Below are 27,366 nucleotides of genomic sequence, written 5' to 3'. Positions count from 1 at the left end.
ACAGGGGACCCTGCTTCAGCCACAAAGCTTCTTATGTAACTAGGATTTAGTTTTAAGTCTGTCAGGCACTCCTGTATTAAGTATGATTACTGGACCTCCTGCTGCGGTCTCTCCTCCCAAGAAAATTCTAATGTGGGAGACGGAGACACCACAGGTCTGCACGTGCAGTATGCAAGGTAATGAGTGTTCAGCTGTACACTGATACTCAAAGGGACACCTGCTTTCTGATATGGTTTGTTTATATCTGCAACATTTCTATTGTGCAGCAAAGTGGATTTAGTCTGCCAGTAGTTCTCACAGAGCAGTATAAAGGCAACAATAGGTTTCAGTCTCCATGGTAGAGAAATTCTTGGAATACACCTTGGTTAAAACAAACACTGACGGATTGTTCAAGTGGAGAGATTTTGCTTTCTTTTCTCCTTTAGAATTATGGGCTGGAGACTGAGAATCTGAAGACGCTTTCTCATAAACTTAGTGCATCTGCCAAAAACCTGCAGAACTTCATCACCGGCCGGCGGCGCAGTGGCCAATATGATGGCCGAGCCACGCGCAAACTGCCCAATGACTTCCTTACCTCTGTTGTGGACCTCATTGCAGCTGCCAAGAGCCTTCTTGCATGGCTAGACAGGTGAGATTTGCAAAAACATTGCCCTTTAATGGATTTGAACATGTTACTGCGCATAGAGACACTTGGGTATACTAACCATGCATTCATCAGCACACACATTCATAGATACACCCACAAAGCGTGTGCTACATTTTCAAGCAAAAAACATAAATATTTAGCTCTCAGTTAGCATTTATGTGTTTTTTTGTTTTATTTACAATTTTTGCAAGTCAGGTTTAAAACTGAATTGCATCCAATCAAACATAAAACTGGCTTCAGAAGACATGAAATTTAGTATTTTTTTTCTTGAGAGAACGTTTCTTTTCTTTCCAAAACAGATGCAGATGAGTTACATGTTCTATAATGTCCATGACCAATCATCTGACAGGAAGGAAGAGATTACTAAAGGCCTTATATAACTGGATTCTGACAATGTGACCAAAAAGACACTGAACAAGTCTGTTTATATGTGGCTTTATCCCTCACTTGTTTGTGGTATTGTGTCTGTGTGTTTGTGTCTTGGTGCGTTTGTAGCATTAGCACATTAAATTATCAGAACTAAAAATCTAAGGCCCCACTCTAACTAAAAGGAAAAATGACATAGCTTAAGTTATTTAAAAAATCAGAAAGGAAGACAAAAGCCAAAATAAAACCAACTTTGTTTTCTTGAAATAATGGATTATTCAAATGCAAGGTTACGAGGGGGCTGGAGCTCTTTCTTAGTCTATTACAGAGCCTACACAACGAGACAAACATTCAATCAGACTCACTCCAAGCAAGAATGTACACATCCAAATGGGCCTGACATGCATGTGTTTTGTCTGCGGGAGGAAGACGGTGGGAACTCCGCCAGTTCCCCCCAGAAACCTGCTTGTTGCTGATATATAGGAGTAAGTACGATTAAAATATCTAAGTCTAAGTATATAAATACTGTCAAACTTAAGAATAAAAGCTATTTATCATCTTTCTCAAATCTGAGAATCACACTTCCAGATATTTAAGAGACCTCCAGAAGTGTCCTCAGTGGTTAGAAGTCGCCTGTAGAAGATGGCACTGAGGCAAGATACTCTTGTGTGAATGTTCTGGGAGCAAAAGGACATTTAGTCTTTGATTGACGACGAGCAGGTGGTCAAACCGTATCCTTTGGACAGAGTTGGTCTAATGTGCAGTTGCAAAAAAAAAAAAAAAAAAAAAAAAGATTAGATCACACTTGTTTTCCAAACAAATGCACCTTTAGATGTAACATTTATTAAAAATGAATGTGAAATTTTTGGTAAACAAGGGTGGTCTAATAGTTTTTTCTGCAACTGTATGTTGCAATTTTAATAAAGGACATCATCTGACCAGTAACCACACACTCAGTTATACAATAAAGGAGTTAAATGAGGAAACATTTTTGAATAATTACCATTGTATATATTATGTATAATTTTGTTGATCGTCTAAATATACACTCCCATTGTTCATTTAACAACGTACTCAGATGTCTGCCTAAGATATTTCCATATTTTCAGATAAATAGTTCCAGTGAGCGATGGGCCAATTCAGTGGACTTGGAAGTGACATCAGCTAAAATTATGTTTACGGCACTTAGTACCGTTGTGTTTCCGCTCTGACTCATACACTTTGCTAAAAGTGTGTAAAACAATTGATAAAAAACTTTTAAGTGCAGCTTTTAGTGAAGAATGTTTTTATTCATAAGTCAGCTCTAAACAGGCTTCTTAGGAGTAATTCTAATAAGTTTGATAAATACAAACCCTGGTTTCCGTTCTCACTGCTGCAGGAACTGAGGAACTGCAGCAGAGCTTGTTCATGCTTTGGATGCAGAAATCACTGAAGGAGCTTTGCAGGGCTGTCAGTGTGCAGGAGGGGCATGGGCCAGTGGAGCTGTTCTATACTGGGATGTCAGTGCAATCAAGGCAGATCAAGGAACATCATACACTGATCAATATGTCCAATTTTTACTTTGATCAAGTCTGACAAAGGCAAATTATGACATGTCTCATTAAGTTTAACAATTCACTCTATACTCTACACCATTACTGAACAGAAATAAGAAGCTGATTGCTTTTTCCTATAAAGATGACATAGCAGCCTTCATTCTGGTAAAAGTTTACTATTTGTGTTTTATTTCTATATTTTTAAATGCAAAGTTGCTGATTAGCAGAAATACTTGAAATCCAAAGATAGCTGGATTACAGACAGACTGTAAAGCTGAGTTCCTGATGACAGATGACGCTACTAATTACACTATGTGCTCATGTTTTTGATTAAAAAGCATAAATATTTTAAATGTTGTTTTCAAATCATTGAGTTCCCATCCTTTAAAACAATCATAGTTTAAGATGATTAAATGTTTGGAAGTATTTCCACACATTTACCAGTGATTTATTCTCAAAGGAAGAATGGTCTAATGGTTCAGTCCAGGTGCTCCTTCTTTTTCAGGTCTCCATTTGCTGCAGTAGCAGATTACTCTGTGACCAGAAACAACGTGATCCAGTTGTGTCTTGAGCTCACAACAATTGTACAACAGGTAAAAAAACTGGACAAAATTCCTTAAGTGTAACTAATTTTTCTTATTCTATTGCAATAATAACACAATACATCATCATTAATGTTTGCTGCAATTGTAGCATTCGTACAAATATCTCATTGGGTCAGATCAGGTTAGAATTGATCCCAAATCTGACTTTGATGCTATTTGTCTTTGCTCGCTGCGGTTGAATGAGGACAGTGAATCATGTATGACTCAGTAAATAAGTGATACGTAATAGCTTTTAGTTTTGTCTTTTTGAAGCAAAGTGTTGATTTGGAGGTAAGGGAAAAAATGAAAGGTGGGAGTGAAAGAGGGCAAACCAGAGAGAGCTGAAGGCTGAGAGAGGAAGATTGGCAAAGAGTAATAAAGAGACTTGCCTCCGCATTGGTGACTCATTTGTTTTATGTTTGTGCAATGCTTGTGTGGGAGTGTTGGGGGGGGTTATAGGTGCCAAACTGCTCGATTTTTGCTTATATCCACCTACAGCAGAAATGCCAATTATAACTCCATTTAGATGAATTCTCTTGAGGTAACAGTGCTTTCCGAATGTTCCTCAGGACTGCTCTGTGTACGAAACAGAAAACAAGATCCTCAATGTGGTGAGTTTCTGACTTCATTCCAGGAAAATTAAGCTATTATGTGTGCACTTTGAAATTGCAATCATCCCTAATGTGTCCTCCTCAGTGTAAAACCCTGTCTGAAGTGTGCGACCAAATTATTACTCTTTCCTCGGATCCGATGGTGTCCCAGTCTGCACATTTGGAAGTTGTGCAGCTTGCCAACATAAAATCCACTGAAGGCTTGGTAAGCATCCATTGCGATGATATCATACAATTATACGCGTGGAGATGTCGAGTGTTGTCTCGTGGCTTCGTAGCTCATGTAAATCATTCACACATAAACAACAAACACTTGTGGATTATCTTTTTTTAATTAATTGGAACAATGCAGGTTTAGGAACGTCAGCACAAAAATGCATGACCAAAATGACATGCTGCTCATTTACAGAATAAGAGTGAATGTAATAGCAAATGATGGTTGCATAATTAGTTCTCAGTGATGAAAAATAAAGAAAAAGATTAAAAGATGAATGAGCATTTGTATGATGGTTTTATCAATAAAAGCTGATGTGATGCTTTTTTTTTTTTAGGATTGGTTTAGAAACCACACCCTAATTATCTGTAGGATGGTCTTTCTCATATTAGAGTACCGTCATTTACTTTGATGATGTCCATTCCATGGAGTTTAATGATTTGTCTGGCAGTTGTACATGTGAACAAGCAAATGGTCCAATAAACACCGCAGGACAATTAACAATAAGCCCGTCAGCAGCATGGATGGGACTAATGCTTCTGTCAAGCTAAGGTTAAGTGGGTACATTGGTCTTTAATGATTGGTTAGGGAATATTGAATCCCCTCCTACCCTAAAATGGTTTAAAATAGAGACACTTTCAGCCTGAAGAGTGCATTCATGATTCAAGTCTGTCTGATACCATGTAACTCGTGTTGAAATGTAAGTGTAGTGTATGCATAACAATGTCAGTTTGTTTGTAGTTTAGCAGCCTAAAAATATCAAGTTTGCAATAAAGTGTGCTACATTGCAAATGTTTAATAATATAAAAGAGTTTACATGAAGAGTTCTGAGCATATGGAGTCAAGCAAAATGATACATTCAGATGTTTCAGCTTAAACTTGTACAATAATATGGTAATATACATGTCAAGCACTCTACTATACTTTTCTCACAAGACAGCCCTTTGTTAAGCCTGAACATAACTTAGTCTACTTGAGATATGAAGATGTAAAACTGTTTTTCAGGTTTGATGAAATGAACAGAGGAAAAAAGTCAACAAAGAAGTAAAGTACAAAACTGCTACTAATGATGTTATATACTAATTAAAAAACAACAACAAAAAAACCCCAAAAACAAACCATAACAGCATGACTCGTATATTTTGTGACACAAATATGGCATGTGTAGCATGTCTTTCACTGCAAATATAGTCAAAACACCCGCTCAGCTACAATACTAACTTTGCCTGATTTAGCTCTTCCAGATCAAAACTTTTAAAAAGACAAGTTTCGCATTTGAACACCAAGCACATATGCACAACCCAAATCCAATAAATTTGGGACCCTGTGACTAAAACAGAATGCAATGATTTGTAAATCTCATAAGCTGATATTTTTCTCCAATACAACATGAACAACATGTTAGATGTTGAAACTGCACTTAATATTTAATGGAAAATTTATTTGATGGGAGCAGCACATACCAAAAGTTGGAACAGGGCAACGGAGGCTGGAAAAGTAAGTGGCACAAATTAAAAGCTAGGTTTGTTAAATGGCAGAGCCTCTGGGATGTACATATTGGCAGAGGTTCATATGCATCAAACTGCATCTAAAAAAATAGTGAAACAATTTCAAAAAAATTTTTTTCTAAACTTATAATTACAAAGATTTTGAAAATCTTGCATCTCTGGTGGATATTATCTTTAAATGATAATCAGAAGGAATTTCTGTAAACAAGGAACGAGGCAGTTCAAAAGTAGATGCTGGTTATCTGGGTCTTCTGGCATTATTGCTTTAAAACAGGGGTGTCCAAAGATGGTCATCCAGGGCCAATGTCCTAAAGCAGTTTTTCAACCTTTTTTGAGCCAAGGCACACTTTTTTCACTGAAAACTCAAAAGGCACACCACAAGCCCACAAGCCAATATGTTTTTTTTTTTTGTTTGTTTTTTTTTTTTTTTTAAAAAGCCCATATTATTAATATAAAAGTACATCTTGTCAAAGTTGCCTTGAATAGAAATAAGATGAAACACAAGAAAAGAAATGTTATTACCTTTCACCTGAGCCATGGATGAACACAGTGCTGCTTTTTAGACCAATCAGGTGAAATTGGATAATTTCTCAGGGCACACCGAATGATCGATCACAACACACTAGTGTGCCACGGCACAGTGGTTGATAAACACTGTCCTTAAGGTTTTCAATGTATATCTGTTTTAACACAACTTAGTTACACTAAGTGGATACAACAGCCAATGAAATTCTACATAGTGACTGCTTAATTTGAGTCAGGTGTGTTTGAACAGGGATACATGGAAAACCTGCAGAACATCAACCCTCAAAGACCAACTTTAGACACCTCGTCTTTAAAATGAGGGATTATTCTCTTCTGGAAATTACAGCATGGGTTCAGGAACACTTCCAGAAATCACTCTCCATGAACACATTTCACTGTGTAATCTACAATACAGCTTTATCAGGCAAAAAAAAAAAAGAAAGCCATGTGAACACGAGCTATGATCTCCAGAAACAATGCCATCTTTACTGGGCCAAAGCTGATTTTAAAGACAAAAAGTGGAAAACTGTATCGTGGTCAGTTTCATCAAAATTTAAAGTTCTTTTTGGAAACCATGTCCTGCAGAATAAAGGAAATGGGGACTATTCAGCTTGTTCTCAGAGGACAGTTTGAAAGCCTAGTGCTATTGATGCAACACCTATGACATGGGCAGCTTACGCATCTGGGGGTAGTTGGAGGTTTTAGAGCAAAGTTTCAGCAGGACAGTATTAAACCTCTTGCTCTATACAGCATTTCTATCTCAGGAAAAGAGTCCATGTGCTGAACTGACCTGTCTACCATCCAGACCTTTCACCAAAAGAAAACACTTGGTGCTTCACGAAGGGAAAAACTTGACAACACAGACTGTTAAACAGCTAGAAATCTGCATCAGATCAGAATGAGACAACTTTCTTCTCCTAAAACTCCATCAACTAGTTTGCTGAGTTTTCAAATGTTTCCGGACATTTGATAAAAGAAGAGGGGATGCTACACAATGGTAAACATCATCACCTTATTTGAGGTGTGCTGTTGCTATCAAATGCAAAATAAGCTAATATACACCACTAAAATGTTAAAATATCTCAGTTTCTACATATGATGTGTTGATTGGAATAAAATAAGGGTTTATGAAATGTAAAAATCATTGTGTTCTGTTTTTATATCTTTCATTTTTATAGAGTCTCATCATTTTGTAAATGGAAAAAGAACGTTTTTAGCTATGAAGTGACCAAATACATAGGTTTTTATCTGAATAGGTTTCTTGGCCAGATACAGAATACCTATTGTCTCATTTACTTCTGTTTCTTCATTTCAACATGATGAATGCAGCTTAGATTTTATTTGACGCGCTTCAAGCAGAGACCGCTGTATTAAATAATTTATTTGCAGATTTGATTATGCATTTATTTGTTCTTCTGTGATCCAGTGTTTAATTTGTGGTTTTGAATAGAGGACAAGTGACCGTACACTGCGTGCTTTGCTGTAGATGTTCAGAACTGGGCTTTGTTGAGCTGGTGGGCATGTGAGTCAGCTGAAAACATGTAACAGAAAAACATGTTGGCAATGTTGGAATGAGTGAAATCCAAATGACTACATTGTGAAAATGGCATCGCAACAACAGACAAACACATTTGCATCTTTTTTAAACAACTGTTTAGCAACACAGATGAGCGGTTGCTTCTGCTGGACTCCGTCTTTGCGCTGACCTACACTCAAAACACAAGCACCCTGCTTGGGGCCACAATAGAAACCCCACCCCCACACAAATGCTTGTATTGGGCATGAAAGTTCTCTCATCCGTTCAGTGAACCCTGAACACGACAGTGGGCCGAGTGGCCTAAAAATAAACCTCCTCCACTCATCTTGAAGACTGGCATGCTGCTTCTGTGTATCTGTAAGCGACTGTGTGCGCGACACAGTTATGCACGTGGATTCATCCATATCTGTGTGCGAGTGTGGATGTGTGTGTATGTTTGTTGCGCACTTTAGATGCCTTTTAGTGAAAGCTTTGAGTTTTAGCTATCTTGCAACAGACCAGCAGTATTTGCAGATATGTAATCCTTCATGTTTGATTTAATCGGCTTGGAGGCAGACTTGAGTGGAACCAAATACATGAGATAAATTCAAAACATGGCAGGTACATTTGAAAAGTACCGCAGTGGGACGTTTTACAAATCTAATGTAGTTATTTAAGACTTTGTGAGGCCAATCCCAGCTTTTACTGCCTATAAAATAAAATTCAGATCTCTACCTATTTTGCTCTTCAAGCAGATTAATGCAGATTTGCAAATATAAAATCAGCCTGGTCTGTTCTGTAAATATTCATGTGTGCCTGTGCTGAAATTTGCTGAGTATATGTACACAAGAGGTTGTTTTGATTTATAAGTTGACTATTAACATTATTGCTGTATTCCCTTAGGGCATGTATATCAAATCGACGTATGATGGTTTGCATGTGATAACCGGGACCACTGAAGGAGTACGTACAAGCCTCTTTTTGTTCACCCTTGTTCCCCTCTGTGTTCATTCACTTCAATTGCAATTTATAGAGTGATGAGAGCCACTTAACCTCTTCATCCCTAAAGCACCCTTTTCTAAGACTGCCAATAATCGTGATGAAAGTGCATCCTAGTACTTGAGGCTGCCTGGTACTACTATGACTAAAATGGATATGGATATTAACATGCTTCATGTTTGCTGCAGCAAACTTGAGAAGAGTTTTTAGAACAGGTTCAATAAAATTATTACTACTGGTTTTATGTAATAAGGCTGTAATTTACTCTCTGATTAAACATTTTTGCTAGGGAGAAGATAGATATCCATTTTTGGTAAAGTTACAGTAATTTCCATACAGCCCAGGGTTGGAAAGTAACACAGCTGTGCAGCTGTTACTGACTTAGTTTGAGAATGTTTGGTTCTTTCCTTAAATGTTAAATAAAAAGTCCACTAGGGTCGGGTTAAAGTTAAATCTCAGTAATCTCTATCTCTTTAGTCCCTGGCTGACCGTTGTAAGAAAATCCACGCTGGAGATGAAGTCATTCAGGTCAACCATCAGACAGTGGTAAGGCTGTACTAATTTTCCATTGGCTTATTGCATTGTATGTGTTTTCTCATATATCTGTATGAATTTTCTTGATTTCCATTTGCATTATTTTTTTGCATGTGCAAATCGAGCTCTTTTTATGCAAATGCCTGTTTACATACTTGCTTTGAAGATAAAAAAAGGAATTGTCTGGATCAGTTTTTGAGAACTTACATGTGTGACACTGCATAGATGTTTAACTTTACTTTCGCTGGGCTAACCAGCTTGTTTGATAAAACCAGAACCAGAAGTATTTCTTTCACAAATGTACCCAGCTAGACCCTATGTATTTATGTAGTGTTTCCATTCATTTGGGCATAGCTCATTCAAAGAATTATACCTCTTATTGTTTTGGTGTGAGAGAACTTATTAACCACATCCCTCTGCTCTGTAGTCTATGTGGAAAAGCAGTGAGAAATAAATTGGGAACAATGCTATAAAGTTCATTGCTGGGCTCAGACTTGGAGTGTCACTCACCATTCCTCATATTTTAACATGGATGCATGGTGACATCTCATTATTCTGAGTTGTGCACAACTTCAACCTGAGCAAAACTCAGCCAAAGTCACAATCATTCACAGCAGACATTTTAGCGCATCATTAAAGGAGAGTCTCAGATATGATTCATTATATTAAACCATTTCATTTGGTTGATATTGTTAAAGGAGTGATATCTTTTAAGTTTTTTTTTTCGTATAGCTATATAGAATTTATCACAGGATGACTTCTAGAGAACTAACCCATTTTTAACAAGCCTGTAATCCTTATGCTGTGATTCATCAAAATGTCTGCTGTGAAAAAGGTTTATTTACCTCTTATTGATTTCTGCCAGTGAGACACAACTGGAAAAGGTACCTGTTGCCAAGATGTACAGCGACTATTTTGCGTAGAAATGGGAGAACTTCCTGCAGTGCAGAATTTAAATATAGTCTTTCTGTTGGTAATAATTGCCGCCTGGATGTGAAACAGCAAGATTCATGGTGATTAAACATCTGCTTATTTCAGTCAGTCAACTCACCCGTGAATTGAGTTTTTCTTATTTAGAAAAAGTGGAAATACAAAGTTGATTGTGGTGTCAAGACTTGAATAGCATGTGGAGTTTAAAAACTTCCAAAACTTAGAGCAGAGAGGTGTTTGTGTCTCTCCTAATGGGGAACTGAAAGCAGCTACTTTAGCATGTCAAAGAGGTGTAATTAATAACATCAGTTATGCTTCAGCAGCCCATGCACACATTATTCTGAAATGCCAAAATGGAACATAGCCATGATTTATGATGCAAGTTGCACCTGCACTTTCCCACTTTGATATGTTACAACTTAATTTTCATCTGGCAGTAGGCTCAGTTTCTGTTTCATCATGTTTTGGTACTGAAGAGTATGTGTGATTTGTTTCTTGTAAGCCACATCAAAACAGTAAAACATCTAGATTATTATGTTTTATTAGCTATTTGTTATTCATGTGTGGTATAGCAATGGGACGTGTCTTCTCTGACAGATGTCGGGAAATAAACAGCATCTTACTGCAGCGTTTTCTGAGTGAGCAGCAGCTGAGTTAATATGACAGTCTAAGAAGGGATCCTGTACATAAACATGGTTGACAAGTGTGATAATCTAAAACAGCATTGTCAGTCAAAATGACTGCCATACCCAGCTCAAATATTGTTAATATGTTTAATTTATAGTGGCACACAGTTGAGAGCAAATTGACGTGATGTTGATTGTTGCTGAAAATCCCTTTAAGGGATCCTACAAAGAAAAGTTGTGAACATGTCTTTACAGTAAAAAAAAAAACAAGAACTGTAGGGGAGGCACTTCAAATAGTTGGAGGTCTTTATAATAAAGACAGCTGGAAGTATTCCAGTGATTAGACATGGACCAAAGTTGACTATATGTTGACTTTTTCTGAAAGAAGGGCAGATATGATGAACTGCTGAGGCAAGGAAGATGCGTAAGAAAGTGAAAAGAAGAATAAAATGCTAAAAAGGAACTTTATCTGAGATTACGCTGCTAAATTCTGGTAGAAATATGGCAAACATGAAACAAAACATGAAACAAAAATTTGTAGCGCAAATATGGTTAAACAAGACAAAAAAACACACAAAAAATTATTTACACACACACACACATATATATATATATATATATATATATATATATATATATATATATATATGTATAATATAATTTTTTTTGTTTTTTGCAAGCTTTGGACTCGACCCTGCTTCAGGCATTCTGACTCTTTAATGCACAATTTGTCAGGAATTTTTTTGTACACTGACCATCAAAATTAAAAATTACTTGCAGACTAACAAAGCCAGGTCAGAGCCGGACAAATGCCCAGATTCTGAGGCTGCTTGGATTACATGCTAGAGATCCACTAAAATTCAGTGCATTCATCCAAACGGGAGATGTTTTTCTTCCCAAACTGGACATGGCATATTTGGTTCAGCAGCAGATACTGTATCTCTGAGCGGGATGTTTTTGTGACAAATATTATTAAAACTGGGTTAAAGGCTATTTACAAGGCAGGCAGTTGCTAGCAACACACAGCAGCAGACTTTACCACAACCTGACAGGAGCGGCACATGATGACCTTGGCCTCCGACTCTGCATTTAACATCCTCACCAGAGACTGTATCCTCTGCTGCATATTAGAAGCACAAGGATCACGTGTACTTTTACGATTACAAGGGCACCTAAAATAAAATGGCCTGCTTCCCAGCTGAACTTCTGCATCAAGTGGATTAAACGTCCAAGTATTAGGGAGAGAAAATGTAACATTTTCATAAACTGAATTGAAATCCCTGCATGATCCACCACCCACTGCATGTTTGGATTAGAATAAAATGTTTTTAGCTCTTGCATGCTGTCCTCGTTTGTTAGGTGGGCTGGCAGCTGAAGAACCTGGTGAACCTGCTGCGTGGGGACCCTGCTGGTGTTACCCTAACCCTGAAGAAACGCCCACAAAGCACACTTACATCAACACCTGCTCTGCTCAAAAATATGAGATGGAAACCATTAGCACTACAGGTATAGGGACGATTTCAGTCTGTCTGCTTCTGTGTTATTATTTATGTTATTTGTTTGTGTTTATTTCTGTGCCATTGTCGTTGTCTTGGAAATAAGACTGCACAGACTTGTGACACAAAAATATGAAGTCCAGGATAATCCCTTTAAGGAAAAAATATGAAATAAACAGAAGATTGCAATGTCAGTATTGGCTTTCATAAAAGATTATTATTTAGCCTTTGAGCAAATGAATTCTATAAAGGGGATAGTTTTATACCCCCCCTAAAAAATTATATTTAAGCTTATGGATGCTAAATTTACCCTTGTGATGAACAGATTTAAAGTTCCAGCATCATTCATTCAGATGTCAAGATTTCATCCGTAAGTAGCATCTGTTGTCCTACTTCAGCCAAAGTTACATTATTAGGACTGTGTGCCAGAGCCAGACTGGGTGGAAATGAGAGGGACAAGTATTAAAGTAGTCCAGGCTTTCTTTGAGTCCTATTCCAGAAAAAAAAGGTTTTCTCCCCCCCTGAGGCCCTGAAGCGCAATCTTTCTCAGCCTCCTCTCTCTTCACGTCCTCAAATTCTCCTTCTGAACCAAAACTGAATCTACTCTTTTGTAACAGTTTGAAGTGAGGGGAAAAGTGTGTTTTAGACTACACTGAAATTAACTGGGTAGATGGTTAAGTTATTGAAATAAAGGACTATCTAATGCAATGTGGAAATTCTTTTTACTAGACTTTTATGATAAAAGATGCAGTATGTATACCTATGATTGTGGTTATATTCTGCAGTATTCTGACGTGGTTTTAGCAATTAATACATTTTTTACTTTGGTGAAATAGCTGTTTTGGAATCATTATTGATCCCTTTGCAGCTACTTATTTTAATTAAGAGTGTTTAGATAATTACGAGGTAATAAACATGTAGAATAATTTAAAAAAAAACAAAAACAAAAAAAACCTTGAATTGTGAAAATCACAAAAATGAATAAACTGTGTACAGTCCGTGTGGTCAGTTTAATAAATTATTAACAGTTTTTACTTGGCTTTCATAATGGAGGTGACTGGACCAGACAAGACCATCTTCTCTGCAGCATTTAGAACTTGAGCATTAAATACATGAATTGCGCAATTTATCACCTTCACTACACGACTGCAGCAAACACTGTCTGACTGACTGATCAGCTGTGGAGTCCAACTTTCATAATGTCAGTTCTTGTAACTGTTTCTCTCTGTCTGCCTGTCTCTGTCTACCGTACATCTTCACACATACACATACACTCATTCACACACAGCCAATCTTCCCTCAGAGCCCCAGCAGCAGTGTCGCTACGCCTACCAGCACTTTAAGCACACCTTCTAGGAGGAGTAGCTGTGCCCTGCAGGACCTTTTCATTCCTCCTCCTCCAGCAGAGCCCTATACTCCCAGGTAATTACAAGAGGGCATAGAACATTTGAAAGTTAGCATGCAGTATTTGTTTTACTAAATATAAACTGTTCTGGCAGCATGGCGTAGCATTGCTTACATGTTGATTCCTATTTCATTTTAATATCTGTATGAAAACACACATAACACTATCCTGACTCATTTCATTGCCTCATAACATTATCAAGGTGTAGCAAAGTATCAGCAAATAAAAACTGAGGAAAAAAGGTACTTCTATAAATAAATTTATAAATTCTGTAAATGCTAAAAAACAAAGATTTTGCACAATTTTGAAAATGAACTTAACAAGTAATTTATTTTAAACAAAATTAAATTACCCTGTCTACCTGGCTTTATAAATACACACAATGCATTCACTTAGGAAAAAATAGGTACCAATTAATATGTAAAATTGTGCCTTTGATGCAAAGTGGAAGCTCCAGTTTCTCACTGACATGAAGCCTGAAATGTTGCCATGAGATCTACTGCCATGGAATTTTATAATACACCAAGCCTTAGCTGTAGCTTACTTTGTGCTTAGACCTAATTTACATGTTAACATCATAAACATCCATCCAACCATTTTCTGTTATGTATAGCATGATAGGAAACTTATTTAAACAATCAATCAATTTTATTGCTTGGCATCACTAAATTTTGTCCTGAGGTAATTCAGATTTTTTTTTGTATTGACGTTAAAGAAAAAAAGACTAAAACCTAAAGGATATGCCCTATGATTTTCTGTTTTTATAATGTTCCAATCCAATTAGCAGAATAGTGAGCAAACATGGAGCCAAAGCATGATTATTCCTCTGTGCCACTGCTATAAAATATTAATGAATTCACATGTTAGTCACAATGTTACACTGGGAGACATGTTGGTTTAATTTGATTTAAGAAAGAAAGATGAAGTATCTGACTCGTCCTTTTGTGTATAACAAACTGATTTTTGTTGTACATGCTGGCCTATATGGTATTGGCGTTTTTTTTTTTCTTCTGTTCTCTGACATGTTGCTTTCTGTCACCAAAGAGATGACAAAGGAAACCTGCCAGATGAAGAACCTCAAGTGGACGTCCATGCTGCAGAAGGATCCGAGTCGCCAAACTCCTACCTCGACCAGGAGTGCCGACGCCGATTTCCTCTGGTGGAGGAGGATGCTATCCTCTACTGTTATGAGTATGACCAGAACCAAGAAGTGCCATCAGTGCGCAGAGGGAGCACTCCCACGTATGGTATGACCTTTACCTTATCTGAAAAATGCATCTTTTTGAACTTGAGAGCTAAGTCTTGAAAGTGCTGCAAATATACATGTTCTAGGTGTTTTTGAGATGTCTGCAGCTTTTTGATGTGTGTGTGGGCAGTTGTGTAATATTGACGTTCCCTGTGCCTCCTCGCTCCAGGCAGGCTCAGGCCCATCTCAATGCCACTGGAATACAACTGGGTGGAAGAGAATGAGGACCTGGCAAAGCTGAGGAGAGAGAGCAGAAGAGGTGAGTGGGAGGCAGTGGGAGAGAGAGAAAGAAAGAGAGGCTGAGAAGGACATGGGGAGCTGGGGTGAGGGGGTGGATATCTTATAATATCCTCACCCTCTCAGATCTTCGAGCCAAGAAGTAGAAGCATGAGCTGGCTTGTCAAAACTGATAACATGCTGGATATCAGCTCCTGCCTCTATCTCTTCCATATGTTCACAATCTATTGCTGCTCTCTTTTCCCCTTCATCCCTCTCTCCCAGCTGCTCTCAGCTCTGCGGTTTTTCTGTTTGGATATAAAAAGTACACTGTTGCTTTGGCAACTGCATAAATATATTTCTTGAGATGTTCACATTGGTGAGGGTTGAGCTAGGTGGTAAATGCAGTGGGAGGAGACTACATTGCTTTATATCAGACTTAGAGAAAGACTTGATTGATGTGTTTGTTTCCCCTGGGAGGTGGTGGTTGCTCCTTTGGGCTTTTCAGAAAAAGTTATGGTGCTATATTTATCTACAAGAGGCAGTATTTTGAAGTTTCGAGGCTTCCTGCCTGACAACAGCTTCCTCTGTAGTTAAAAAAATCAAAAAATCAAATCAAATATGTAGTGGAAGCTCTTTAAAACAGCTGACACCACTGATCACAAGCCTCAGACTGCTTGGCAGATTACACAGATAAAGTTTGATCAGTGCCTCTGTAGCAACGGATGCTGCATGGGGGAGAGAGCATTTGTTTTTTTTAGATGTTTTTCTTTGGGTTTGGAAGACTGATTTATATTTTATATGCGATTTATGTTTGTGGTACATGTTCACAACAAAGAACATGTAGCAATAAAATGTAGTCACTTAGGCAATTACATTGCTTGAGTAGGATTAGGAAGTGTGAATAAAGTATGAAATACAATAAAATACACAATTCTTTTAATCCTTCACAACAGCTAGTTTCCAGACTGACACATTAGAACTTATACGAACAGATATATAACACGTATAAAAGATGTCATCTTTATTAAAAACAGATTATCTCATGCAGTCTTTAAACAGAACCATATAAGAAGTAGAAACCAGAGGAAAAAAGAGACACACGTAGCAACAGTGAGGCTAAAGAATAACAGTCAGAAATGAGGCCTACTTTTTCCTCACAGACATGAAAAATAAGAATGTCACGTGAAAGTTTCTCCACATCGGCTGTAAGCAATTCTAATTTCAAGAACCTCTCATCTAATCAATTAAATGGAGCCCCGACTTCCAAGCAGCCTAAGTATATATTAATGTTTTCTGTTCATAATTTATTCTTTTATGTATCATTAGATAGATGTAATGTTCAGTTTGACTGTGAATAATTGAACATGCAGTTGGATTTAAAGTTCTGTTAAAGGTAAACTCTTACTCACACAGTGTTTTAAAGTAACATCACCAGCAGTGTTCAACTTACTAGATTAATCAAGAGTTGCCTACTGTGCGAGGTGGTGAGATAAGCTGTCATTGTTAAATGCTTTAACATCTGAAACCCACCTATAGCTGCCAGCACAGCACATGCAGTAATCTTATCAGCTGCTTCCCAAGGCGCTGATATAAACAACTTCAGTAGGTTAAAAAAAAAAGTAAAAACAAAAAAGTAAACCTAAAATAAACAATACTTTCATATGTGCATATAAAAAAATGCTAATGTCCTGTAAGGCAGCATCTGCATCAACATAAAGTGTATTTTGTTCTGAGTTTACATCTGTTGTGTCCCTGCAGAGAATTCACTTATGCGTTTTGCAAGTGAAGACAAACCTCCTGCGGAGAACTTCCTGCTTGGACGCAGCTTGAGTCAGAACAGGAGAAGGACTGAGCGAGGAAGCAGTCCTACACATTACACACTTGTCCCTGCTCTCCAGATGCAAGTCTCCCTGTCCACTTCCAGCTCTGACTCTGCGTCCCTATATCATGTCAGTCCTGTATGCCTGGGAGAAGTTAGAAGTACATCATAGAGCTGGGATCTGCTGGACGGCATCACTCTTTTTCTTGTTTTTAATTTGCAGGTGTTTGAACGCTCCTCGCTGCTGTCGAGGTCCAAGAAGAAGAGTAAAGGTAGAAGCGTTTGTTTTAAGAGATTTTATATGAGTGCACATGTGTATTATAGCACAAACATGAATTGGTGTTGACTTTTCTACTCTGTTTCCACCTGCAGCTGAAAGTCCCATGTCTTCTATCAGCAAGCGGCGGATTTCCTGCAGGGACCTGGGGCAGGGGGACTGTCAGGGTTGGCTGTGGAAAAAGAAGGATGCTAAAACCTATTTTTCTCAGAAGTGGAAGAAGTACTGGTTTATCCTGAAAGACACATGCCTGTATTGGTACATGAATGAAGAGGTAAATACCATGAGTTTCTTGAAAAAGACATCAAAATGCGGATCTTAGATTTAAATGTGCTTTGCTTGTCTCAGGATGAGAAGGCAGAAGGCTTTGTCAGCCTCCCAGAATTCAAGATTGATCGTGCCACTGAGTGCAGAAGGAAATAGTGAGTATGACTTGTCACTGGCACACCAAACTTTGTGAATAATTTTTTAACTTTAGCCTCAAATTTCCTTAAATCTAAATAGACTTTTCTAAAATTCAAATCATATACCTTTCAGGAGGATTCTATGGCACTTGCTGAGTTCTGCAAACATAATCAAAGTGTAGAAACAATCTTGGACAGATGGCACCTTTTATTTATTTAGCTGCAGAGGTTACATTAACTTTTTGCAATTAAAATCGTTTGTTAAATGTGTCATTTGCTCAGGTTTGCCTAGACTTTTACTTTCATCTGTGCTCTAAATGATTGAAGCAAAAATGCTTTTTTAACCTAAAATTATACATAAATGTCCTGCTGTTTTTGTATCTGCCTGAATGCATGATTGTATCAGTTTACCTGTATTCATAGGTAAATATATTCAGTCCTGTATGCACTTGTTTTTGTTAACACATATGGTTAAACTGCTTTCCTTTCAGTGCTTTCAAAGCTTGCCATCCGAAGATAAAGACCTTCTACTTTGCTGCAGAAAATGTAGATGACATGTCCCGGTGAGTTTACCAGGCTGATATCCCCTCGCTGCAAATTTCCCCAGTTCTGCATTCAAACCCCTGATGTCCACAGGCTGAATCCGTTGACTGAGTCGTCCAATGTCTTTTAAACAAAATCGTTGTGCAACCTGATAGGCCAAAGAAAGAAATACAGATACAAGCTCAAGAATTTTTATTGGATGTAGAGCTGCAGTGCGTCATGAATGTAATGTTCCCCCACAGGTGGCTGAGTCGTCTCAGTATGGCAGTCACAGGCTACTCTGAGCAGGAGAATATGCGCCAGGATCAGGGTGAGATTACTCACAGTCTCTGTTCATGCAAAAGCAATATAAGCTAAAGTAAATGTGTGTATGGATATTAAGCTCTTTTGACTAAAACTGGATTCTGCTTTATGCTTTAGGAAGCAGCAGGATGATGATCTTATTGTTTTTACATGTGAGAGTTCTTAAGCTTCTTTCAAAAAAGCAGGAAATAATATGATAAACACTTCTGCTATTTAAAGAAGCCTACAGAGAAAACTTGCCAAGGATAATATGCGAGGAAAGATGTGTCATTGGTTTAATAAAGAGGGGGCTTCTTACTTTATAAGTAAACGGTTAAGTTAGATAACACCTCCAGATGACTTAACAAGAAGTTCTCACTTGTTAGATTCATCTGTCTTCACACTCACTCTTTACTGTTCGGCTAGTCAGAACACATATTTAGAATTTGAACTTTCAGACCCTGATACAAAGAAAATTGCACCTATGTATGAGTCATTTTATAACAAGCATCTCCAAATGCAGCTCTCAAAGAGCGTGATTGGATTCAGCCTACAGATAACAAGTCTGCTTACTAATGACAGATTACTGGAGTGAGAGCGATCATGAGGACATGGAGATGCCCCCAATGCCGAAACAGGACAGTCCACCGCCACCTTATGATACCTATCCTCGAGCATCCTCTGTGAGTTTGGATGCTAGTGGTGGAAAAGTTTCAGCAGGCATATGTTGCATGCATACATTTTTATTCATCACAATCTGTTTTTACGTAGGTGAGTCCCTACCTGGAGCCAAAACGCAGCCATCTTTCCTCTTCTGACACGTTCCACTCACGTTCCTCACATGAGGAGTTCCACTCTGAGCCTCAGGAAAGCAGCACCAACAACAGCATCTCCCCTGGGCAGAAAACGAGAAGCCACCGAAACTCTTGGCAGGACCAGATGGAGAGCAACACAAGAATGCACTACCTCCAGACATACCCTGTGGAGGAATCCCTGCAATCTGAAGACAGAGACCAGCTGGCAATGGAGTACCGCAGGCAGTCCACTCTGCCTGCACAGCGCAGCCTGCTGCAAGAACAGTACAGAGCCCTGCCACTGCCCCTCAGGGCCAGTATTGATTCAGATGCAGGAGGAAAACCTCGCAGCTTCACACTTCCCAGGGACAGCGGGCTCCACGCCATCCTGGCTGCCTCTGCTGCATCTGATCAGAGAGAACCCCAGCATTACCAGCTGGATCAGGCCAGAGGAACAGGTCAGACTAAACACTTCATATTAACTAGAACCAAAAAAGCACTCAGACAGCGCAGACCTCTGGCAAGCAGCTCATTTCCACTCGCATTGTGAAGGTCTATTTAAAAAATTCGGTGTCCACAATTTCCAGATCATTCCCAAGTTCCTAACAAACGGACACACACACACACAAATAGGTAAACTTGAGTAAAAAACATAAACTCCTTGGTGGAATTAACAAGAAATGCAATAATCCAATACTATGGTACATATTTGTTAGATAAGGAGATTAAATCAAGCTACCATCACTACCATGTATGTGGCATGCATGCACATGCCACATGCCTACACAAGCATGTATATAAAAAAGACTGAATAATATCATTTAATCAAAAGCATTTAATAATACCACATTTAAAGAAAATTTAAACAAATTTATTATGAGAGATTCAGTGTGGATAAATGGCTACCAGAACTAATCTGACTAAACTGACAGGTCTAGAACAGATGTGTTCAAAGTGGGTTCTCGAAGGTAACTGTCCTGGAGTTTTTAATAAATCACTGCTTCAACACACCTGATTAAATGAATCAAACAGCCCAAGAAGTTCTGCACAAAGACTTATTAATTTGAGTCAGATACATTGAAAACCTGCAGGATTGTGGTTATCAAAGACCGGAGATGGACATCGTAGTCTAGTGGGATTAAAAGGAAAAAATAAAAAAATCGTGATGGACTATTAGAATAGGTCAGGGAGTCACAGTCATCTCATTACCATGAAATCATCCTGATTGGTCCTGATATGTGAACCTTTTACATGGACTGCATGCAGTTCAGTCTTTTTTATGTGCACTGCACTGAGGAGAAGCATTTATTTGTCATCAGGTATTTTATTAAAGTCCTCAACCGTCAGAGCCAGCAAATGTCAGAGGTTGAATACATGCTGTTATTACTTAATTTGACTGAATTTGAAGCCAGCCTATCTGGCATTTCTCCAAGACCTCCAGGCCAGTTGTCTCAGTGAGAATAAATTTAGTTTCTTATTTGATGCTGATTTATTTTGGCATTCCTCTCTCCCTTTCGCCCTTCCACACACTCATGCTCTCTCTTCCTCTCTCTCATGCCCAATCGAGATGTCGTTGTGCCTCTTGGCTCTGTTTGGCTGGAGAAGCGAGGAAGAATCCTTTCAGCCTATGTTAATGTTGAATTCTGAACAGGATAAAGAAAGACGCCTGAGGCCCTCTCTTCTTGTCCTCATTTATCTATTGCTCCCCCGTCTATACTTTTCACTACTTCATATGAAGACCTCGAGAGACACAAAACAGACAGCAAACTAAGCATGGTAAATTTCAGAATGTCCCTCTTTACAAATAAAAAAACAGTGACAAGTAACAGGATTAGATTCGTAGTGTAGTGTGCATGTCATCCCAACAGAGGGCAGTGTATGGAAACACTAGGCAGGGTTTGATACTGGGGGGGGGGGGAATCCAACATAGCTACGGGAAGGATTACTGTGATTATGACAAACTCAAAAAAGAAGTAAATCAATGCTTACATAAATTCTGTATCTGTTAAAACATCTCAGACTTTTCTGGAATATTCTACTTTTTTCTGAACATATTTTTTATTGCAAGACAATAGTGTAATTTACTCAGCTGTAAAATCCATTCTCACTGTCTGCATGTGAGACTTTAAATTATATCTGTATACATCAACTAAAACTATGTTCTTTCTGCTTCATCACCAATTTTTTTTTTAAAGAAAATAATCATCACATAAAATAGTTAAATATGTTCTGATCAAAATCTCAATGGCAGGACTATTCCAAAGATTTTTGGAAAGCTTATAGCTTCTGTAATAACTTCACTGATTTGATTGTTTAGTGTCTAAAAAACAAAACAAAAAAAACAAATCAACCTGTATAGTTCTTTTTACAATATATCTTGAAAGAATTCTGTGTTAAGTGATATTTTACTTGTGAGAAGATATTGTAGCACAATTACATATTCATGAATAAGATGCTTGTTTTCTTTTCCAATACAACTTAATATTGAATAATTTCAACTATTTAGAAAAGTGATATTTTCAACTGTCATATGTTTTATACAGCCACTGCATGCCTGGCACAATATTAATTGGCATAATGTGACGATATTTTGATAAAAACATTCACATGTAGTCTCACATACATGGCAAAATATTTCAACTTTCACAGACATGCATGAATAAAGAAAGAAAAGTGACCAGTGTCTGATGACTGAATGCAACCGCTTCTTACAAATTAAAAATAATATTGGAGCAGCAGGTTTTGGTGGAATCTTAATGTACACTGTCCCAAATTGAATCCATAAACAGATGTGTGCATGTACTGTATGCCACAAATACTATTTATGAACTAACATTTGGTGGTTGTCCAGGATACTTTAGTCCTCTGAATTCTCTCAGTGTATACCCCAAGTTTAAAGTGTATTAGAGTAATAATTGTTGAAGACGTAACGCACAGTAAGTCATGGAATTTAGAGAGAGATATAACACCTTTGTTAATGATTGCTCATCTTCCTTGCCAGGTCATGGACGGGACTACAGACTGCAGACAGACTCGCTTGTAGATTTGTACCGAGCTCTGGAGCAGACCAATCTGTCCACCTCTGCTGAGCACAGATCAGCCAGCCGCCTGGAGTACAAACGCTCCTTTGTCCGCAGAGCTAATGACCCCCTCCTAAATGATAAGCTTCATCGCTTGCGGGTCCTTCACAGCTCACTGAAGGTAAAATGACATGTTTAAGCATTGATTCTCATCCGTATTTTTTAATATATAACCATTACTAAGTTTGATTTTTAATTTTCCGGCAGAATGTTCCACTTCAAGACAGAAACCGATCTTTGGGATTTTTAGGGTAGTTTGTTGAAAATCATTTCTGAATCGTCTCTGCCTGTGCCTCACACTGCCAGCTTCCTCCTGCTGGAGATGAAAGGCACCAGACACCATCCTTTCCCCATGCAGCTCTCCGTCTCTGCTCCTTTTACTCCTCTTTTAACTTCACTCAATGTGCAGCAGCACAGAGTATTGATGTCCCTCTGTAACTCATCTCTCTTTTGTAAAGATGAGAGCTCTGACAAAAGAGAAAAACAAAAGATGTCTGACTTAGCGAAATAACTTGAAGCTTCACAGGGTTTATGGCAAACAAGCACTTTGGGCCATGTCAAAGATTTGTCTGAGAGCTTTTGAGATCATAGCTCAGATACAAAGGCCGCCTTCACGCAGCTGTGTACAGCTGGTCATTTAAAGCATTTCTGGTATACACACCATTTCATTATGCATGTATTTTTGACTCATGGTAAGTTTGTTTAATGAGTTTACATATATCATAATCGTTGTATAATCACTGTTGTTGGAATTTATATACATATATATATATATATATATATATATATATATATATATATATATATATATATATATATATATATATATATATATATATATTCCAACAGCAGTGATTACACAATATTTTTTGGGATACTTATTCAAATTGTACATCAAGTGCTGTGCCTCAGTGATAGTGAATGTACATTGTACCTTTTTAAGAGCGATGAGAGAAGGATTCCTCAAAGCAGAGGCACAAAAATATAATGCTTGGCAATAATGAACTAATGTTGTAAATTACAAAGGAATGATCAGAATAGTTGTCTATTTTTGTATGCATGCTGTCTACCTGATTGTTTGTAAGACAGTTTTGTAATTCCAAGTGTTTTTGGTCCAGAGAATACGGTTATCTTTCCCACCTCCACCCTCCCACAAACACATGAGCACACAAGGACCATGGTGTATTTTTAGTTATTCTTAAAGAAACTGTCCCAGAAAATGTGATAGTTTTTATTAAGTGTTTACCATAAAAAGAGGAATAACTGTATTTATAATAACTGTATTTAAATGTTTAATGTGCAAGCATGCTTTGTAAGACTAAAACACATTATCATGCCATTTGAAACTGACTCATATTGCACACCTGTGCCGTACTGTAGCTACATTACTTTTTTATTAAATGAATTCTGGTACCGGCGTCCTTAAGTCTTACTGTTTTTCTCTTATGAAACATGTTTTAGGTTATTTGCCAAGGTGTGCAACAAAGATAATCTTAAAATGTAAAAGGAGATGTAAAAGGAAACACACAGGCTAACGATTATGTGGGAGGCTTTGGGTATTTATATGACATTGTAAATTTAAATATAACAAAAGATAAAGATAACAAAGTGGAGCAAAGGATCATAGTATCCAAAAAAAATTTATTTGTTTTAAATACCTATAAAATTAAAGGTGCAACATCAGAAATGAAGAAAAAAAACCTAATCTACAGCAGTCTTAAACTAAATCAGGACAGAACGCTTGAACAACATCAGTCCAAGATATATCATATATACAAATAACACAAATGTCCTCTTTGATTCAGACCAAGAAACATCCTGTCCTGCATGAACAATTACTATTAAACATCACAAGTCAAAATCTAGCTTCAAATTTTATTTATAAAGTACTTTTCATATACTGTATTCAAAACAGCACAAAATGCTATAAAACTATAGGAGTTCCGGAACTAAAAACACATTGATTATAGTCAAAGATGGTAAATGTTCAGGAAAATAAAAGCTGGAATGATCTCATTTTAAATATCGCCATTGACTAAAGTAAGTTTGCTTTATTAACAAAGCACGAACTATTTTTGCTGACAAGAATGCACCTGAATATCCAACGTAAAATTCAGCATTGCCTGACATGAATTCAGCCCTCTACAGTTTTTTCCTAAATTTTGTTTAAACACCATAGAGAGACATGAGATAATGCCTTTTCAGTACACATACAAGATACAGTTGTAAGGCAGTATAACACCACATCTCTTAGCTACATTGTTAGTACTTGCCTACTTTTTCTACATAGAAACCTGACAAGTCGTGACCTTAAAATTTGTGAACTCAAACCATAGATTACTGGATTAAGGAGAGGTGGGAATATTAAAAAGTACAGAGACATAAATAGCTTAGTGTGATAAGCCATGTGTTTGTTGTCAAATCGACCATTTGCTATTTCAAAAAAGCACCCAAATGAATATTTAATTATAGCTAGTAGGTGGGGGGTGCAGGTTCGGAGGGCTTTGAACTTGGATTTGCTGAATGACAATATACATATCCTCAGGATGTGCGTATATGAGTAAAAGATCATGACAAGCTGTGGAATTGTATAAACAACTACCGATAGTAAACCAATAATGTTAACAAGAGATGTATCAGTACATGCAAGTCTTACAAGTAAGTAGTTAATACAATACACCTTTTCTATGGTTCTCCCACAATACGGCAGCTGAAGGGTGAAAATGAGAACAATTAGAAATGCCAGCATGGGGTAAATCCACATGAAAGCAATCAGTTTAACAATTCTCTGTGACATTATCGCATGATAAGACAGTGGATAACAAATTGCCACATACCTGTCATAGCTCATCACTGCAAGAATTGTGAATTCAGTGATGGCATATGTGTGTATAGCATAGATCTGAGTTTGACAAAATGAAAGCGATATTTCATGTGAGGAAGACAGAATGTTGATCAGCAGCGCTGGAAGTAAGGCAGTGCCTCCATACAACTCATTTGCAGCCAAATTACACAACAGCACATACATCGGCTCATGGAGTGATTTTTCATGATAAACTACTTCAATCAATGCAACATTCTCAGCAATGATGGTGAGGTATACAATCAGGAAAATGCAGAAATACAGTGGCTTCAGGTTTTCCATTCCATAATATTCAGACAAATAAAAAGATGTCACAAAAGAAAGGTTTTTCATGATAAGAGAGTGTCATCAAAATTTCACAAGTTCACTTTGTGGGTCTTACCCGCATTTAGCTGCACGGAAAAACATCATTATTTCAATTTATGTGTCTTCTTAAGTAATAGAAAGTCATGTGCTCTCACCTATCCACCAATGATTTCACAGCCCCCATGCATTGGTTGAAATAATCTGATTCACTCATGTGGGTTGAGAACACAACAGCCCCAATCCCAAACATTTGCTATGCTGATTTCTGCGCAGCGTAGCACAATTGAACTTAATATATGAAAGCACAATCATACAATTTCAAAACAAACATTATCAAGGGACAAGAAATTTCAGTTTTTATTGCATCATGCACTTTCGTATGTTTGCCCATCATTTCAAGTTTGATTAAGAGTTAATAGTTTCCTTTTCCCTCAGTAAAAAACAAAAAAATATTCCAACAGTGGCACATTATGATTTGCTTCTAAATTACAATTATATGTGCATTAGTTGCTCTTTAAGAGGCTGGATCTCATACATATTGCACACAATGCTTCACAGTGTTTTACACAGCTTAACAGTCAGCAAGTTTAGTTGAACAGCAGTTAAAGTTCAACCTGGTCATTTAAATTGACCATCAAACCTCTTGATGGTGAGCCCACCTCCCGTGGGCTCACCATCTGCGGGAGGAGCCGTAGGGGTCGGGTGCAATGTGAGCTGGGCGGCAGCAAGGGGCGGGGACCCTGGCGGTCCGATCCCCGGCTACAGAAGCTGGCTCTAGGGACGTGGAGCGTCACCTCTCTGGTGGGGAAGGAGCCTGAGCTTGTGCGCGAGGTTGAGCGGTTCCGACTAGATATAGTTGGACTCACCTCGACGCATGGCTTGGGCTCTGGAACCAGTACCCTCAAGAGGGGCTGGACCTTCTTCCACTCTGGAGTTGCTCATGGTGAGAGGCGCCGAGCAGGTGTGGGCATTCTCATCAGCCCCCAGCTTGGTGCCTGCACGTTGGGGTTTACCCCGGTGGATGAAAGGGTAGTTTCCCTCCGCCTCCGGGTGGGGGGGACGGGTCCTGACTGTTGTCTGTGCTTATGCGCCGAACAGCAGTTCAGAGTACCCACCCTTTCTGGGGTCCTTGGAGGGAGTGCTGGAGGGTGCTCCTTCTGGGGACTCCATTGTTCTGCTGGGGGACTTCAATGCTCACGTGGGCAATGACAGTGAGACCTGGAGGGGAGTGATTGGGAGGCATGGTCCCCCCCCTCTGAACCCAAATGGTGTTTTGTTATTGGACTTCTGTGCTCGTCATGGATTGTCTATAACGAACACCATGTTCCAGCATAAGAGTGTCCATATGTACACCTGGCATCAGGATTCCCTGGGCCACAGTTCAATGATCGACTTTGTAGTCGTATCGTCGGACCTGCGGCCACATGCCTTGGACACTCGGGTGAAGAGGGGGGCGGAGCTGTCAACTGATCACCACCTGGTGGTGAGTTGGCTCAGATGGTGGGGGAGGAAGCCGGTCAGAGCTGGCAGGCCCAAACGTGTTGTGAGGGTCTGCTGGGAACGTCTGGCTGAGTCCCCTGTCAGAGCGAGCTTCAACTCCCACCTTCAGCAGAGCTTCGAACATGTCCCGGGTGAGGCGGGGGACATTGAGTCCGAATGGGCTGTGTTCCGTGCCTCTATTGCTGAGGCGGCCAGCCGGAGCTGTGGCTGCAAGGTCGTTGGTGCCTGTCGTGGCGGTAATCCCAGGACTCGTTGGTGGACACCAGCAGTGAGGGATGCTGTCAAGCTGAAGAAGGAGTCCTATCGGGCCTTCTTGGCCTGTGGGACTCTGGAGGCAGCTGATGGGTACAGACGGGCTAAGCGGCATGCGGCTTCAGCCGTTGCCGAGGCAAAAACTCGGGCATGGGAGGAGTTCGGCGAGGCCATGGAGAAAGACTTCCGGACGGCTTCGAGGAGATTCTGGTCCACCATCCGGCGGCTCAGGGGGGGGAAGCAGTGCTCCATCAATACTGTGTACAGTGGAGATGGGGAGCTGCTG

At 38.8% G+C, this 27,366-nt stretch overlaps 2 protein-coding genes across 2 annotated transcripts in view; one reads left to right on the top strand and one right to left on the bottom strand.

Moving 5' to 3' along the window:
• LOC306761918 (connector enhancer of kinase suppressor of ras 2-like) overlaps positions 1–22,414 on the top strand; it is a gene marked incomplete at both ends in the record, with an annotated part of 28,193 nt that extends 5,779 nt beyond the window's left edge. The window contains 20 exons of the mRNA XM_079248252.1: positions 426–628; positions 3,035–3,140; positions 3,701–3,742; positions 3,828–3,947; positions 8,409–8,468; positions 8,982–9,050; positions 11,954–12,100; positions 13,379–13,512; positions 14,540–14,742; positions 14,911–15,000; positions 16,719–16,909; positions 17,003–17,051; positions 17,152–17,330; positions 17,405–17,478; positions 17,952–18,023; positions 18,246–18,313; positions 18,868–18,968; positions 19,057–19,537; positions 22,081–22,280; positions 22,367–22,414. Coding sequence (XP_079104378.1) covers positions 426–628; positions 3,035–3,140; positions 3,701–3,742; positions 3,828–3,947; positions 8,409–8,468; positions 8,982–9,050; positions 11,954–12,100; positions 13,379–13,512; positions 14,540–14,742; positions 14,911–15,000; positions 16,719–16,909; positions 17,003–17,051; positions 17,152–17,330; positions 17,405–17,478; positions 17,952–18,023; positions 18,246–18,313; positions 18,868–18,968; positions 19,057–19,537; positions 22,081–22,280; positions 22,367–22,414 — 2,637 coding nt within the window. The remainder of the gene's footprint in view (positions 1–425; positions 629–3,034; positions 3,141–3,700; positions 3,743–3,827; positions 3,948–8,408; positions 8,469–8,981; positions 9,051–11,953; positions 12,101–13,378; positions 13,513–14,539; positions 14,743–14,910; positions 15,001–16,718; positions 16,910–17,002; positions 17,052–17,151; positions 17,331–17,404; positions 17,479–17,951; positions 18,024–18,245; positions 18,314–18,867; positions 18,969–19,056; positions 19,538–22,080; positions 22,281–22,366) is intronic.
• Positions 22,415–22,453: 39 nt separating this feature from the next.
• Positions 22,454–25,355, bottom strand: LOC306761301 (olfactory receptor 52Z1P-like; the record flags this gene model as incomplete). The annotated part of the gene is made up of 2 exons (XM_079247426.1): positions 22,454–22,626; positions 24,437–25,355. The coding sequence occupies 2 exons, from the start codon at positions 25,353–25,355 to the stop codon at positions 22,454–22,456; spliced, it is 1,092 nt and encodes a 363-aa protein (XP_079103552.1).
• Positions 25,356–27,366: the final 2,011 nt, after the last annotated feature.

Source organism: Telmatherina bonti (assembly GCF_933228915.1).
Source record: "Telmatherina bonti genome assembly, chromosome: 10".
NCBI classification, from domain to species: Eukaryota; Metazoa; Chordata; class Actinopteri; order Atheriniformes; family Telmatherinidae; genus Telmatherina; species Telmatherina bonti.
This window is presented reverse-complemented; position numbering and strand designations above follow the sequence as displayed.